This window comes from Varanus komodoensis, unplaced genomic scaffold (genome assembly GCF_004798865.1).
Source record: "Varanus komodoensis strain SLA01 unplaced genomic scaffold, ASM479886v1 scaffold3, whole genome shotgun sequence".
NCBI lineage: Eukaryota > Metazoa > Chordata > Lepidosauria > Squamata > Varanidae > Varanus > Varanus komodoensis.
In genome coordinates, this window is record NW_025335761.1 from 18,685,351 (window position 1) to 18,703,431 (window position 18,081).

Here is an 18,081-nt window from a genome sequence, read left to right on the forward strand (position 1 = left end):
AAAACTGTAGCATCCAAAGTTCAAGACATACCACTTAGTGTTCTAATTCAACACAAAAGGAAATAAGAGCTTTGAACTTACTTGCAATCATAATGGTCTTGGAATTGCCGCCCAGACTGTCCTTCAGAAGCCAGGTGAGAATGGAGTCACGGTATGGAATGTAAGCTTGTCGCTTCTGGCTGCTGATACTGGCTCCACAGTGATTGTCTGTATGGTTGCTGTCCCCTTCACTAGCTATGCTGTTTATGCTCTGGCAGCTGTTGAACATCTGAGAATTTTGTGCTAGAGGGGGAAAACAACAAGTTTCTGATGCATGCCAAATACACATCACTTTCTCGTTGGGGTAGATCCAAAGATCTTTACCCAAGGTAGCACTTATGTCACTAGTGTATTGCAAATGCTGAGAAATAAAACTGTGATGTTTTGTAAATATCATCTTACTACCAGATAATGCCATTATTCCTGGTGGGTTGCTGGATGGAACATGAATTTTGTCAGTAATAGCAAAGACATGAGTGTTAATAGATAGTAAAATTTCCTCTACCTCACCTTAGATGCATTTTTTAAAAAGTATTAGTTAATTTAGGATCCCCTGTGTTTTACAGTTCCCAAGCAAGAGTATTCATCCAGCAATTCCGGAATGGAAGGAGGAAGCTCCCAGTTTTCTTAATAAGCTACTGCTATTGAAGTCAGCAGATAGCTTACTGACAACTCCCTTCAGCAGTTATGGGCTCATATTTTCCTGCATCAGCATACATTGTCCTACAGATTGGTTTGTCTTTTAAAAATGCTGAAAATAGCATGGATGCTCTCTGCCCAGGAAGGCTATTTCTACCCATCTGTGTGGCCTAAGAACATGGTATTGAATTGTAAAATAACAGAAAATCATATTTAGAAAAATATGCACCCCCAAAGTTCTGTTTCTCATAACCTCTTAATTCTTGGTTCTGTTAAGACAGGTTATTTACATTATGGCCATGTCCCCATGTAAAATGTTTCATTTGTTATCCTCTTTTAAGCTGAAGCTGTTTCCCTTTGAAAACTACTGAAATACATATTTTAAATTTCACTTAATCGTGTCACAGTACCAAGCTAGAAGCATCAAGATTGTTTGTCTGGTATGTTTCATGGTCCAATTCAGTATGCTAGTTAGTACTGCAGTGTTGTGTCAAGCTATTATCCAGATAAAATATAATACCATTTATACCTAAAGTTGAGATGACAATTCCAAGAGTAACCAGTGATTTGTTAATGTTGGCACCTTCTGTAATCCGATCTTTGCAGTAACTAGGATCAGCTCTTTCACTGAAACACACAGTGGAAGAGGGTTAATGAGAAATATGGCTCTGAGAAAAGCAACAATGAAAAGCCACCAGTATAAAATCAAAATATAAAAAACAAAGAATCAGCCCTCAAAATGTTAAAATGCTACTCAATTCTCACCAGAACCAAAAACCAGATTTCATATTTCCAAAAGATGCACAATTTTAAATTTTGCAAAAGTGAGCAAGGAAGCAGTTTCCTAATTATGGGACTGCAATTTGAAAACTACTTTCTACATGCCACATCAGTGGGCTGAGGACAGGAGTTAAGGAAGTTGTGGCTCTCCAGATGATGTTAGATTCCAACATCAGCCTCAATTAGCATGGCCACCAGTCTGACATAATGAGAGCAGGAGTACAACAACATTTGGAAGGCCACAAGTGCCCTTGGCCCTAGCTTTTCAACTGCCACTAGATCTCTAAGAGTACTTTAAAACCTTCTGGAAATTTAGATGTATGATGAGCATCAACCTTAGAGACAAGATGAACTATTAAACACATTAATTTATTACCAGGATATTTTGTACGTAAAAGAATACTATGCTTTACATAGGTGATTTTAAATAAATTCTTGCTGATGCTTCTTAAAGACTCAAGAGATCCTTGCTAATGTAACCCTTTAGTGACTTGGTTCACACAAACAAAAGAACGCATTGCATATGACAAGTCACTGGAGGTTGTCATGTCATGAGAACCTAGACTGTTTCCCAAAGGGTGGCTTGTTTGGGGGCAACAAATAACGTTGTAAGCTACTATGTGTGGGTTTCAAATACAATGCATAATAATAGCAATATACATAATAAAAATGGACATAGATAGCAAATATATTACAATAGTAAAATCACAAAACAGAAACAATCTCACAATAAAACTACACAGTAACTTGAGTTCTTAAGCCAATAAAAAGGCACAATAGCACAAGATATAATAAACACAATCAAAACCTTTAAAGTTACCTAACAACTAAAATATTGGATAAATACAAAGGTCTTTGCCTGCTGCCAAAAAGAATATAAAGAAGATGTCAGGCGAACCTCTTTGGGGAGCTGATTCCCCATAAGGTATTCCCCTTGATTCAGCAGAGGAGGGTGGCCCAGTTAGAGAATCCGTGCAAGGAGAGGTGATATGCTCGCTTTGAGAAGGTCCCTCCTGCAGGGACGGAGTCCAGGCATGCTCATACTCTGTACATGTTCAGAGATTCAGTCTGGGTGCTTTGAGCTTTTGGGTCAGTAAAGAATGCTTTGCAAGGAAAACGGTCTGTGACTTCTGAATGCATGAAGGAGGAACTCAAGTTCTCAACAACAATTATGAGAGAGTTCATACAATCAAAGCAAGCCACCATGGCATAAGTGACATTAATCTCCTTTGGAACAAGCTATGCCGACACAGATTCAGTCATGACAAATTCTGCTTTGGTGGGTAATAAGGACATGGTACCAGGCATAGTCAGGGACTAAAACAAGCCAAGGTGCTTTGCTTGATTGTGCAAACAAGCTCAGGATCTTATTGTTATTATTATTTATATTTTAGCCCACCTTATTAGTCACATGATCCACAATTCTCTCTACCTCTTGTTTTCATGCATCATGTACAGATTAACATGCATTATCTCTTCAATTTACTCAAAATGATGTAACTATACTTGCTTCTAAATAACCAATGTATATCCACCAGGAGGCACAAGCATTCCAAACCATAACTCTTCAATTTGCTAACTTCAGTACTAATTTATTATATACAAACCCCAATGCATGATGCACAATAAATAAACTTTTACCAAATCTGTTTAAGTACGGATAAGTACTAAATAGATACTGTTTAGTACTTATCTTATGAAATCTATTCCTTCTTCTGTCTTTGTCTCCCTGATTTCTCTTAAAAACTTCCTTGCTTCCACTATATAATGACTGTCAGATTAGAATTTATGAAAAGTAAAATTTGTAATATGGCCTCTGTCAGTTTATAACTATGCAACTATGCATTTCAAATTGTGTTCTGGAGGACTCTGGACTACGCTGAAACCACTTCCTTGAAAAATATCTCACACAGTGATAGTGATTTCTCCTTTCACTGTAGCTAGAGGTTTATGCTGAAGTCCACAGATACAGTCCCTCTGCCTACTGGTCTGTGTGAATGGTGTGCTTTAAACATGATCCAGGATTGTGTGCAATGCACAGGAGTTCCATGGCTAATACATATATGTAGAAATTACTCTGGAAAAGTAAACAGTGCTATTTCAAGAACAAAAATATTACCTGCCTGCAAGGTCCACTAAATTGATCTTACTTGCAATTTCAGATGGCAGATTGTTCTCTAGTATAGCCTGGAGGAAAATTAAAAACAGAATTCAGTTACTCTTATGCACGTATGATCCCTCTGGGGTTTTTCCCCCCCTGGATTATCCAACAAATTTGAAAAGCAGTTGCAGATTTGGTCTAAGGTTTGATAAATGAGGGGACAATACCAGTTCTCCAATTCATGCACAGTCACTTGCACAAAATAATACCATATTGGAAGACTATCTGAAATAAGAGTATATGTCCTCTCCTTTACAAGAATGTGAGGTGGTGCATCCACGTCTGACTTTGGCCTTTCCCACTACTAGCATGCGGCCCCCAATTGAGTACTGAAGAAAATAGGTCTCTTAGCTGAAAAAATGTTCTCCAGCCCCATTTTAAGAAAATACTAAAACCTACATGTATAAGATCAGGTCCCATAGTTTTAAAAGCATGCAACTAGTTTTGGTACATGCCTCTAATATTCAAAACAATGCCTATAAACATTGTCTGAATGGGTTTCAGAAATGCTGGGATATAAAATGGAACTAACTTGAGTATACTGAATGGTGAAGATAGCATGAGATCTGCTGCTGGCATCATGAACATGCGTAGCTGCTGTAATTCTAAACATAACGAAAAGCAGAGTTAATATTTCATATTTTGCGAGGCAAGTGAAGACTAGAGAGCTATGCAAAAAGTATCAAGTTGACACACCACAGTCCAAAAAAGATTTCAATTTGGTGACACTATTGCTGCCAGCTATGCATGTCTCTGGACCTACCCTTGGACTCAGATCTGAAAGCACATTTTATCAAATGCTATCTATGCTCCATCGCAAGCCCTTCTGCATGTTGATACTTCTGGATTGCGCTAGGTACACAAAAGCTAAATAAGTACGTTTCTAAAATCAATATATTTTAAAAGCCATGATGTTCAAACACTGTACCAATAGGCTTTATTTAATGTTTTATGACAGTTTTATCACTCTGATCTATGCTGCCATTTTGACAGAAAACTTACGCTAGAGACACACACACAAATAATGATGAGGCTTTCAATATTACATAGCGAGTGTGTTCCCAAGTCACACCAACCTACCCTGGCAAAAAACAACAGTCAGGGTAATTATAGACAATAAGCGGGGGGGGGGGTGTTGGCTGTTGTGTAAACAACCTGTGGTGTATGTGAGGCACGATCCGGCTCTCCGTGCATTATTTGCCTCCTCCGCCAGGTATCCTGGGGGACAGTGTGGGAGGAGTGACTTGTCTCCCATAGTCTCTACCACGATTGTGAACCTTTTACAGTTTGGTGTACCTTTTCCCTGTTGACCTTTTTTTAATTTTTTTTTACCGCAGAGATCATGAAAGTTGAGTGACAGCCAGTGACAGTCCCTTCAAAGTGTCCCAGAAGCACTTTGGATGGGCTGGCAGAAACTGGCAGACAATCATCATCATCTTCCCTAGTGGGGAAACAAATCCAATTAAACTCAGAAAATAGAAAAATATTTCCAATTCCTCAGTGACTTTTTGTGAAAAGCAACAGTAACACAAAAGCCTACAGCACAATTCTTAACAAACTGAAGCTGAATCTAGACTATGACTGTGATGTTGTTGGGGGATGGTCCCTCTGACTGGGTGGTGGGTGTTCAACCTGTTTTGGATGGGACTATACTCCCATTAAAAGAGCAGGTTCATAGCTTGGTGGCGCTCCTTGATCCATCTTTGTCACTTGAGGTGGCCTAAGTGGCACTGACTGCTTTTTACCAGCTTTGGCTGGTGGCCCAGGTATTTTCCATCTGGACAGGGACAACATCTCTGTTTCCAGGTCTTAAACTGTTTAATATTTTTGTATACTGGAATGTTTAGCTGGTTTAAATTTCCACACTGGAATTTTATAATGTATTTTATTGTATCTTTTATATTGTGAACTGCCCAGAGAGCTCCTGCTACTGGACAGTAGAGAAATGAAATTAAATAAATAACTAAAACTGATAAAAAGATGGAAGAAGCAACAGGGAAATATGGGAATGCTACAAATTGAAGATCTACCATCCAATACCCAAAACTCTCAGGGAGGTTCACAACAGCAAACAAAATACTATAAAAATACGTGACTTTTCAAAAATTCCATGAAGGAGATGGTGTGATGACACAGTAAAGGCCTTGTCTGGAAGCACCCTTAGTCATGCTATATTATCCTGCTTATATGCTCCCCATATAGTTATAGTTATGCGATCAAAAGATATCTTTCAGAGTCTTACATTATCTTAGTTAATGTAATATCAACTATTATACTATAATATTATAATATTTATAATATTATATAATAGAATATTAGTAAAAACAAACATGTCTATAATGAATTATCCTCAGAAACTATTTTAACTAAATTAGGGCTTACCTAAGTATCCATATTTTCCACACAATCAAGATTAGATAGTACTAAAATATAATCTTAAATGCCTAGAGAAATACTACTATGTCATGCTCATTACAAGTATTAAAAATTCCTGTCTGATAAAAGATGGTTTATAATATGCTGGAAAAATCTATATAAATAAGGAAATAATATTTTTGGAGGGAAACAAAAAATACCTGTTTGCTATTCCTTCTTCCAGAAGACCAACTACTTGTTTGTAGTCAGTAACCACATGTTGAGAAAGACCTGCAAGACATTTTAAAAATAAAGGATTGATAGTTAATGAATTTTCCTCCCTGCTGTTTAGGCCTACTACAGTCCGGATCCAAAGAATCCTAGTTTGAGGACCCATGGGTTAGAGCAACCAAGAAACTGGAAAGGCCTCAGGAACTGTTTCATGTTCAGTTGTTTGGATCCTGATCTAAGTTGATGTTTTATTGTGCAGTCAAGAGAGATCAGAATAATTTAATTGGCAATAATGAAATGCAAAGTTTCTTGAGACTTGGTTATTACTACTTGATATCAACAGAAATTCGGACATGAGGAAAAGAAGAGAAAACAATTATTTAATGCTTGTTCTATGACCTTGCTAAAAAAGGAAACTACAAGTTGAAGAAGAATGCTACACTGCAAAATTCATGGTGAAAGTGTCATGCTGCAGACAAGCAAGTTCTTAAATATCAATCTACATACAATGCTACAGATTTTTCTATGGCTGCCTGGACTGTATCTCACAGCCATAGGACTGTATCCTTAATTACGTATGTAGGAATGAAATGGCTTATATATGAAATATATATCAATTTGTAAATGGTTACCTGTATCGACTTTTTATATTGTCCTGCCAATTTTACAGCATGACATTCCAATTTGTTTTAAAAAGATCATATGAATCCACCCTGGATTAAAATTATTATTTATTTTGTTTCTATACCACCACTTAGAAACATAGAAACAAAGCAAATCAGAAGGGGTCTCCTAGGCCATCTAGTCTGACCCCCAGCTCCAGCTGACTCCGCTCATGTAATCTCCAACATGTGATTGTCCCATCTTTCCTTAAATACCCTTACTGATGGAGCCTCAACCACCTCCCTTGGAAGCTCATGCCATATCACAGGGGTCCTAACTGTCATCCTGACATTCAAACTGAAGCCTGCTTCCTTGAGCTTTGCCCCATTGGAAAGCATCCTGCCTTCTACTGCAGGGAAGAACGGGTCATGGTCCTCGTCCACATGACATCCCTCACATACCTGTAAGTCACTAAAAAGATGCCATTGAAGTCTGCTCTTCTTCAGGCTGAAAAGAGCCAGTTCCCTCAATCTCTCCTCATATGTCATCCCTTCCAACCTGGATATTATTCTTGTGACACTGTACTGAACCGATTCTAACCTAGCTAAGTCTCTCCTATAATGTAGAGCCTGGAACTGGACACAGTACTCCAGTTGTGGGAGCACCAAAATCATGGAGAGCAGTATCAACATCTCCCTAGAACTGGAAGCCACACTGAGATCCCTTTCCTAAGTTTATTTATTTATTTAAAGCTTTTGTATACCGTCCCATCACAGACGTCTCAGGATGGTTCATAATAACAAGTGCTGCTCTTCAGCCATTTGTCCCCCATCCCGTACCTGTGACACCTATTAGCACTTATAGACATTGAACGCCATCCTGTTGTCCCCCACCCACTTCCACAGTCAGTCCAGATCTGGATCACCTGCTCCTCAGTTGTGGCCATCACCCCCACTTTGGTACCATCTGTGAATTTAGTCAGCAGAATGGTTATCACCTCGTCCTGGTCATTGATAAGTGACAGAGATTTATAAAATTATTTATTACTATGTTAAGTATATTTATATCAACGTTCTGTAAAAACCACCAAGGTGGTGTACAAGAAAGCAAAGCAATAAAAATCACAACCACTAAAACTGGCATTAATACCAGTATTAAGACATTAAACAAATCAAAGGCCAATGAGAATCAATAGTAACTCTAAGGGGAGTACATTCCACAGACTGAGGATAATACAGCACTTTTACATGTTTGTCAAGTAAATGGAGTCCTCAAAAGGGCTTCAGATCTTAATGAATGCCCAGGTTCATAGAAGGAATATGAAAAATAAAAGAAAATACCTCTTTACAGAAAGCATTAACAGTTTATGGAACTTTCTGCAACAAATATTTATACTCTATGTAATCTACATTTTACTCTGAACATTAAAACTGCTACACTGATACAGAAGAAGTGGCATGAAAAACACAGTTTTGTTGCTTTTTAAATAGCACAGAAAGCTCTCAGAATCTATCTCAGCTGAAATCTGTATTTGAATACATAATTTCCTGATTTAAGAAAGGCTGGTTCCTTAACAGTTGAGCCATCTGTAAATCAGAATTTTGAAACCATTCCAGTAAGAAGAAAGGCTTTCAGCATTTAAAGGCCAAGATATATTTGTTCAAATATTTGTTGCAATGAATAACAATAGTTCAAATAGTTCAATAGTTCAAACACCCAAAATGTTTAATGTGAAGCTATTTCTCCAGGAATACGGCAGCATATGAAAGAGCTTTTGATATCAATTGATTTCTCAGATTCCAGCAACTTATTGTAACTTTTTAGCTTTTAAAATAGTTCTTAAATTTTGCATGTAAAAAATTTTAGATTGCATTTTTATTATGTTGCATTTTTAATTGGATTTTTGTGAATGGCTCAGCTTTGGCTATTGGGTGATTTGGAAATGAAATAAAAGAAAATGAAATGAAATGAGGTGGTAAGCTTTAAAAAACTGACTGTCAGTAGTTTGCATTAAACTTAACGTGGAGAGTATACATATGGAGAGAAATATGGGTCGCATACATTGCATATTGGTGGATATTCTAATGAAGGAATATACAACTTGTGGCTTTCCAGATTATTGGCCTACAACTTCCATTATCCATTCCTACTGACTACAGCTGCTAGGGCTGATGGTAGGGTTGTAGCAAACATATCTGAAGAGTCACTGCTGCTCTAAATAAATAAGTTAAATAAAGGAAAAATAAAATTGTACATACTTCTGATTTTTAAAAATTTGAAATGTGTGTACATATACCAAGCTATCCTCTGACTAATAAGTTAAAATCAATCAGTGCATTCAGTCTTGCATCAGCATTTTAAATCTATCACATGACACTGTTTAACAAAGACTGTATTTCATTTTTTTAGGCATCTATCCAAGCCTTCTAAAAGTATCAACCACAACATTTCACTGTTAGCGGCAGGCATGTTTCAGAGCTTTGTGGGAACATATGGAGCTATCATAAGAGGCAGATGCTAGGCAATGGGGGACTTATATGAAGTGTTCAAGCAGCTTTCCCAGAAGTTGAATAGTCACCATTACTCTTCAATGCCCTTCTTACACCATTCCTCTGATCTCTATTAGAAAGTCACTCTTTAATGGTAAATGCCATCAAGAAACACAATTTTGAACATCACTTCTACAGATGGACATTACTTACCTAGTTTATTAGAAGCAATCCTGTACATATATTTCCATTATAAAACAATTTCATGGAACAGGGCTTTATTTCCTTTTTTTGGTAAGTAGATTGTGTTAAGTCTACTTGTTAATTAAGGAGAAAATGCCCAGGCAGCTGGAAGAATAACTAGCAAATAATCTTCAGCCAAAAGTCCAGTAGACTCTATGCACGATCTCCAAATTCATAATTACTAACATATTTATTAATTATTAATACACAGTGACACTGTTCTTTTCATAAAAGTCTGGAAAGCACTAATAAAAATGTCTAGGTTCACTCCAATCTAAGAAGAAATACTCATATCACCATAGAATATTTTTGACCATACAGATCAGAACAGTGTAAGTTTTCACTACTTGCAATCATTTTTCCCAATTCCTGTAGGAAAGGTTATCACATGAAAACTGCAAATGCCACAATGTGAAAATACAAGAAGCCCCACTATTTATATAGATCATCTGACTGAACTCAACCATTTGTGATTAAAAGTATCTCGTTTAAAAGCTTCCTGAAGCTGTGGTTAAATTTAAAATGTTATCAGAGGTGGGCATCAATCCATTCTGGAAATAATATGAATTTGCTGAACAGCTTCTTGGACATGCCCAGCACATTGACTGGATTAACTAGATATGGAAAATCAGCTGCGTATATCTGAATAAGTCACAGTTGGTTGTCATGCCAATCAAGCCCAGGATGGGGTTGTCTGGGTGACTTATTTTTACCTTGCAAATCACCCTGACAAACTATGGCTTATAGTTTTTTTTTTTACCCATGCTGGTTGTTTTATTGTTCAGACAAGCATGATACAATCCATCATGGATTAAGCCCAACTACAGGTGCACTGCTTGGCAAGAGTGGCAAAATTCCCTTGCTTTTCTTGCCAAGGGATTAACAGGTGAATACCACTGAAAACTGCACCCAAAATACCCAAGTGGCACTGGGTGAGTGTGTCAAAACTGATGGAGCTCATGGAGAGGGTTCCATTTGCAGCTTCAAGGCTGTAGAATGACCTCAGGCCTGAGGCTTCTATATGTGTGCAGTGCACCTGCAAAACCCATGGTCCTCAGCTATGCCAGATATATTGCAGCTGAATTCCTCAGGCCATAAATACAGCCCTACATATCTTTTATCTCTAACAGCTCCGGAATGTTGTCTTTCTTTCTGATTTACAATAAAAAACTATTTCTTTTCAAACCTCATTCTTTCTTCATAGATCGACAGTTTACCAGTTTATTTAATAAAGTCATATCTAAATAGCTGGACAATTTTCATTTTCTTTCCAGGCAAGGTTGTTTAAAATGATTATAAGGCATGATTTCTCATTCATAAAGGCATTGTACAGTCATGAGGAATCAATAAATTTTCAGCTACAGACAGACAACAGAAGAGTATTTCTTGTCCTCCATGTATTATTTCAGATAATTTAAAATTTGATTCAGTCATGTGAATGCCAAGACATATTATTTTACTTTAGGCACTACAACAAAACCTTAAAATAATGAATATGTTAAATTAAAACACATACAGTACAATAAACAACAATTAGTTCCATTAGACATTCATATGAGTTCAGCTGAACTTGGCTTTGAATCAGAGGGTTAGAAAGACTGATTCCAACCTGAACTTGAACCTTCCAACCCCCAAACTTCAAAACAGTTTTAAATTCCAGCACTTGAGAAAGGATGCCTAACAGTGGGTCAGTTCATATATTGCAACAACTCACCCTCAAATAAGCAACATTGTGTGGGTTGTTTATGGAACAACCCATGATGCTCCTGAAAGATGACTGGATTTAGCAAGGGTTAATAGAAAGCCTTACTTGGCCAATGCCTTGCTAACTATCATATGAACTTCTGGAGTTATTTATTCCAATGAGAGTAGGAGAATGGCTCCTGATAGTTTTTGGACCGTATCAGAACAATTACTCACGCTCTTCTCATTGTTAATATGAGGTAAGTGTGAAACAATAAACAATAGCAAAGGAAAAATGGATAAGAATACAGTTAAGGGGAAGTGATAATATTAGACTGAAGAGAAAGACAGAGAAATCCTGAATATGTGCAAAACAGCAATTTGCAGTCCCACTAAAAGTCACTAACCTTGTACATATGGTCCCATCTCAGGGTGTTCACGGACACGAAGTGTATATGGTTTCTTGTGGTCTGACTGTCTTAACAAATCTCGAACCCGCTCATTATAGATTTCTAGGAAACTGAAAAGAAGAGGTTATGATACAAAGATTCTGGATCAGCTTGAATATATTTCACAAACAGAGGATATGCACAGTAAAGGAACAAGATTATGTTTTCCTGCCTTCCTACCAGGTGCACCTGTCATGCCTCCAGGCCTGCTGGATATTCATACTCAACAATTTCTGTGACCTCACATTTCCATAAAATGTGCAGCCTTTTTCGATAGAATGGGGCCTATATCCATAAAATCCAATGCATTCAAAAGGCTGAAATAAAATCAAATCCGTGTAATTATCATTCCATTTATGGACTGGGAATCAAGCAGGTGATGTGCACCTACTTGATCTGAATATACGGCATGTAGGCCCTAAGTAAAATTACACCCATGCATAGACATTCAGTGGATTCAGAGGCAGCATCCAGTGGATAAGGTGGAAAAGTACAATCTTGTTCCCTTACAAAACATATTCCTAGTCTCAGGAAAGTTTGCCCAATCTTGTCATTTATTTGATACTTCAAAACCACAATTTTGTTGTTCCTATGCCTTAACTGGTTGGTTCCCCATCCCCCAGCAACATATGTTTGGGTCAGATCACCGATATTCAAAGGTTAAGGGAAAAAAGAGTTAACATAAAAAGGCGTTATCCAGCTGACTACCACTACATTTCCTTTTGTCAGCAGAGGGCTATGAGGATGAGCCTGTGGGCTACCATACTATCATCATTACCTTCAGGGGGTCAATCAGGAGACCCTTCGGGACCACGGGCCTCCAGATTTGTATTGCATGATCCATTATCAGTGCTAATAACAGCTGGATATAGTTCAATTTTTTAAAATCTCAAGGAAATCGTAACTCAGGAAAAAGTAACTAAAAACAATAACAATATACAAATCTTATCGAACTTCAAGAAAATTTCCTGGAGCCTTAGGAAAAGTGCAAATGGTTTAATTACAGGAAGAGGCAGAATGTATAAATACCTATATAATCACATGGGAAGAGACAGAAAAGTACAACTACCTGACTTCCACTCTGCATGAGGCTGACTGCTTTGAACAGTCATCTTCTCTTGAAAACAGACCCTATGGAAATCAAACATTTACATTTCTGCTTTTTGGAGAAAAAATCAAGGAGGTACAAATAATGTAAATCTTTGGTTGAATAAAAGAAATACCTCACATATACGTGGTGTTAATCCAATGGATGCCTTGGAAAGAAAAGAAATCATTTTACTGTTATTAATTTGTTCTTAAAATGTGCTGCTAATATTTACACAATTTTTAGATCTTTGTGGTGATATCTGAATATAAAACGGAAAGTTACAAACAGTAATGATCAGGAAGGCAAAAGCTGAATTGCAGTGGCAACAATGCAAACAGCAACAAATGCTGGAATAGCTGATATTTACTGTCATTTTCAACTTATGGTGACACTATAAATGAAAGGCCTCCAAAATGCCCCATCCATGAAAGCCTTGCTCAACTCTTGTAAATACTCCAGCTTTAATAATAATAAAGCCAGGCTTGTAATTATGTCTAGCGGAGGGGAGGGAAAAACCAGGTTGCTTACCTGTAACTAAGTTATCTGAATGCTCATCAGAGCACTCACACTTACAGGCTCCGTGCATGAACTTGCCCACCTTCCCAAATATTCCTGGTGGGTTTCCGCCTACTCCTCCCCAGTGCCTTGAGACCACTGAGTGCAGTCTCAGAACTGAAGGAAACCCTGGGACCAAAGTAAACTCCAAAGCAGGGATGGTGCATGAGGCATGTCAATCTTCAGGTGACCAATCAAAGAACTAAACTTATAGGTAGGCAACCTGTTTTCTTCCTAGAGGTCTCTGAATTACTCCTACAGGTAAGCAAAAAACAGATTCCCTGGAAGTGGGTTCAATGTCCTATTTCAGAACAGACAAAAAACCCCATATCCAAAGGAGCAATTCGTTCTAGCCCTGGTGTCCAATCTGTGACTTTTGAAAGTTGGTGACTTTGACAACAGTGACATGAGATAGGTACAGGAAAAGGATGCCCTTAGTAAACAGCACTGATGTGTCCAGTACTTGAGTTGAATGAACTCAGATTGGATTCAAGAGCTGAAGACCAGCTAGCCAGTTTAACAGCATGAAAGACTCAGAAACAGAACTTTTCAGAGGATACCAGGAAGCCTTTCTGTGGAATCTCAAATGAGAAATAGGTGAGATGAGCAACACAAAGGTTTTTTGCAGGCTTATGGAATGTGAAAACGCAACAAGCATCCAGTCATGGAAGAACATGTATAACAGATACTGAAGTAAAGAAAAGAAAGCCAGAAGAATAATGTCCTGATTCAAGTGAAAATCAAAGATGAGCTTAGGAAAGAAAGTCTGGTTGCATCACAGCACCATTTTGTAAAGATGGAAATCCATACAAAGTAAATCTGTGCCACATTACATAATGCAACATGCAAACCCCCCTTAAAATTAACTTTAGAAATGTACATTGTACTTATGGTGTTATGTATTCCTAATTTTATTGTATAGCATGAAATCATGATGCTTAACACAGCCTACCATAAAAAAGAAGCATTTGATATGCAGATTTTGTTATGAACTACTTGGACCATGAGAGTAACAACACATAAAGTGCATAAACAATAGAAAATTAGAATATTTTAATCATATCATGAGAAATGAATAATACAGATTATTATAGCTGATTAGAAAAGCAACGGTGAGCTGAGGCAGAAGAGAATCCTGAGGTAAGGGGAAATGAGGAAGAACCTTTCTGGAAAAGGGTGAAAGGAGCAAAAGAACTAGAAGATACTCTATGTCACTGGAAGAAGTAGAACTATGGAACTGCTTTCAAATAATTGAGGGTGAGACTGGAAGGCAGCCTGAAATGAAAGAACTTCAAGTCATCCCATGAAACATTGAGCAAGAGGCTGCTGGTCAGTCAAGCAATGGGAATGATACCAAGACCTTCACAAACAAGAATAGAAGAGTGTTAGTTGCAGGAAACTCCCTGCTTCATGGGTGTGAAACACAAATATGTCATGAAGACCCATGGACTTGCCAGGTAACCTGACCCCATGGAGGATGGATTAGAGATATAACTGAAGGACTGCCAAGCCTCATAAAGCCCACTGACACATATCCCTTCTTTCTTATCCATATGGGGACAAATGACACTGCCAAGCAGAGCTTTGAAGAAAAAATGTCAGACTCCGAAGCTTTGGGGAGGACGATCAAGAACTTTGGGGCTCAGATGGCTTTCTCTTCCATCCTCTCAGTTCTTGGAAAAGGAAAAGAGAAGAAAGAAAAATACTCCAAGTGAATCCATGACTACAAAGGTGATACCAATGTGAGAGATTTGGATTCTGGGAATGTGGGCTACATGTATTTGGCCCACAGCATAAAGAAATGTATCAGGAGGACTTTAAATTGTATCCTACAGGGGAGGGAAAAGTATGCTGGAGGGTGGATAATGCTGTTGTTGTTATATACTGTCAAGTCATCTGTGACTTACGGTGAGCCTATGAATAAATGCATTCCAAAATGTCCTGTCCTTGACAGCCTTATTTAGCACTTGCTAACGTAAGGCTGTGGCTTCCTTTATTGAAATTTATCCATCTTGTAGTTAGCCTTCCTTCTCTTCTTCTCCTGCCTTTGACTTTTCCTAGGATTATTGTAGTGATATGTGAAATATCCATTTTTGGGGAGGGGATCCATCAGTTTTCCTGGTCTGCAATCCCAGACTCGGGCCCGCTTTCTTGTGGCTGTGAGTCCAACTTCCTGGTTAGTGGCTTGAGTATTTGCATGAGCACCTGCCAGGAAGCAAACTCACACAAAAGCTGTGCAAGTGGTGTCCTTCCTCTGCACACATGACTTGCAGTTGTACATGGTGTAGAAGGTTTGTGCTGCACATGGTGTAGGAGGAGGTAGCTGGTGATGAAACCTGACTTCAGCAAGTGTTTACAGACTTCCTCTCAGCCAGCAAGGGCTGAACATGAGAAGAAGGAGGGCCAGACTGTGGGGAGAATCACTGCAACCCTACATTATTGTCCTCTCTAGAAAGTATTGCCCAAAGTAGGTCAGCTTCATATTTTGCTTCAAGGGAAAGTTCTGTCTTGATTTGATCTACTTATTCATGGCCATCTGTTGGTGGATACTTGTTCTGACAATGAAAACACTTCCAAAAGGGAGTCGAAGGGGGCAAAAGCCCTCAGGCAGTCACAAAAATGCAAACAACAGTAAATTGCAAAACAAATAGTGAGAGAAAAGCACATGAGAAAGACAGTCTAGACAGAGAATCATAGAATTATGGAATAGTAGAGCTGGAAGGAGCCAGAAGGCCATCAGGTCCAAGCCCCTGCTATTGCAGGACACCGAGTTACACCATCCCATTCAGATGGCTGCCCAGATGCTTTTTAAATGTTTCTAGAAAGGAAGAGCTCACAACTTCCTTAGGTAATAGGTTCCATTGTTGTACTGCTCTGACAGAAATTTTCCCTGGTGTCTAGTCTGTGTCTGAACATGCCTATTTCCCTCAATCATCCCTCATATGAGTTTGCCTCCAGTCCCTGAATTGTCTTAGTTGCCCTCCACTGTATCCTTTCTAGTTTTTCTGCATCTTTTAAAATGTAGCTGCCCAGAACTGGACACAATACTCCTGGTGAAGTCTGACCAGTGCTATTCCAGTCCAATCACAAAGAATGAATCTCAGAATCAGTACCAACAAGCTGAAATAACACATATGTAACTTGAATAAACTGCCAACAAGAGCTCTGGGAGATTAAAAGATGAGTTTAATTTATCACAATGGTTTTAGAAGAGAGAGGCCCAGTTTGTCTTTCCAAAAGGGGGACTATTTTTAAACAAGGATGCTCCTATGGAGTAAGTTCTTCAATGGCTACAACACACTAAGTTGTAAAAACTGAAAATTACGTAGGTCACTATTCTGTGGAAGGACAAGCTTTTTAATATATAAATGTAAATGCTATTAATTTAAATAATATAGACTAAAATATGCTACAAGTACACAGCAAGAGCAAGCAAGGTGCACAAAGCAAGAAATGGCTTTTAGAACTGGACAACTGCGGTCAATATATGAAAATATGTCCAGAAGGCAAAAGCATAGATTCTAATGTCTATCATATCTGACTAAAGTAATGCCTATTCCACTACACATGTGACTTACTCATTCTCCATATTAATATGAAATTCTTCTATCCCTTTCTGAAGCATTTGATACAGCCTACTGTGGAACACAGAATAAAAGACGGAATGGATTCTGAGAGCGAGTTCTAGTTTCAGTGATTTAATACTTACCTACAATAACAGTTACCAAGTACTATCAGAAACATAGTTAGAATACTTAACACCACTATCTACTGCATACATAGTCTTAATGCAAATGAAACAAATTGAAAGCCCAGAACATAAATCAAGAGTGTAACTCACGGGAGTTCCCATCATGGTGTATGTTTTTCCTGAACCTGTTTGTCCATATGCAAAAAGGCAAATATTGTACCCTTTAAAAGCACCAGATAATACTGAAGTACCAAGGTCCTGGAAAACCTGCAATGAACAAAGAAACAAACACATTGTATTCAGTAAGTATGTCTATTACCAAACTTCAAATTTCAGGATGGAGGACATGGGCAACACTATGCCAAGACCCACTGGAATCTAGTGCCAGCTCTGCCCCAACAATTACTGAAAAGAACATGTGGGGTTGCAAGTCTCTGACTGTCATACCCCTTCTAGAGGAATCCTTCTCAGAGGAGTTCTGAGATAAAAAGCACCCCTGATCTGCCAATGTCAGAAGGCCAGGAGTAGCCTGGGCCTTTAAGGTAGGTAGCCACAGGTCCATCCTTGCAGGAGCTAAGGAACTCTACCTCTGAGGCAGAGGCTGAGCATCTCCCTGGCCCTCAAGAGTATCATCACCTCAAGAAGCATGGCAGTATGTCTCCCCTGAGAAGACTGTTCCTCGAGAAGAAACAACTCTCATGACTACGACTCTTGGCAGAGGACTATAATGAACTACAGTTGAACCCAGGATAGGGGCACAGGAGGCTGGCAGTATCAGTCCATACTGGAAGGTACCATTCTTTCAGCTCCAGTACCTTGTACCTTGTTTTCCAGACCTTGCCTTGTTGTTGACCTGAACCTCATGTGTGACCCTTGTGTTTATGTTCCAGAGTCAACTCCTGATTGACTCTGTTTTGGGCCTATGTAAAGTAGCTGACTGTTTAACCGTGCTTTGTCTTAGACTGATCTCCTACTGAAATAAAACATCCATGCTAGACAATTTGCCTGTTTTGTTGTCTTGCCTTTTGGAGTGCCCTATAATTTGCCAGAACTGATTCAGCCACAGGAGGACA

General features: G+C 38.5%; 1 protein-coding gene across 5 annotated transcripts in view; it reads right to left on the bottom strand.

Annotated features, from left to right (window-relative positions):
- Positions 1–18,081, bottom strand: part of STARD9 (StAR related lipid transfer domain containing 9) — a 136,773-nt gene that overhangs the window by 74,058 nt on the left and 44,634 nt on the right. For all 5 annotated transcript variants that reach the window (XM_044435855.1, XM_044435856.1, XM_044435854.1 and 2 more), the window contains exons 4-12: positions 17,159–17,275; positions 12,896–12,928; positions 12,742–12,803; positions 11,631–11,743; positions 6,196–6,265; positions 4,152–4,224; positions 3,578–3,645; positions 1,208–1,305; positions 82–282 (exon numbers count right to left, since the gene is read on the bottom strand). In XM_044435855.1, coding sequence (XP_044291790.1) covers positions 82–282; positions 1,208–1,305; positions 3,578–3,645; positions 4,152–4,224; positions 6,196–6,265; positions 11,631–11,743; positions 12,742–12,803; positions 12,896–12,928; positions 17,159–17,275 — 835 coding nt within the window. The remainder of the gene's footprint in view (positions 1–81; positions 283–1,207; positions 1,306–3,577; positions 3,646–4,151; positions 4,225–6,195; positions 6,266–11,630; positions 11,744–12,741; positions 12,804–12,895; positions 12,929–17,158; positions 17,276–18,081) is intronic.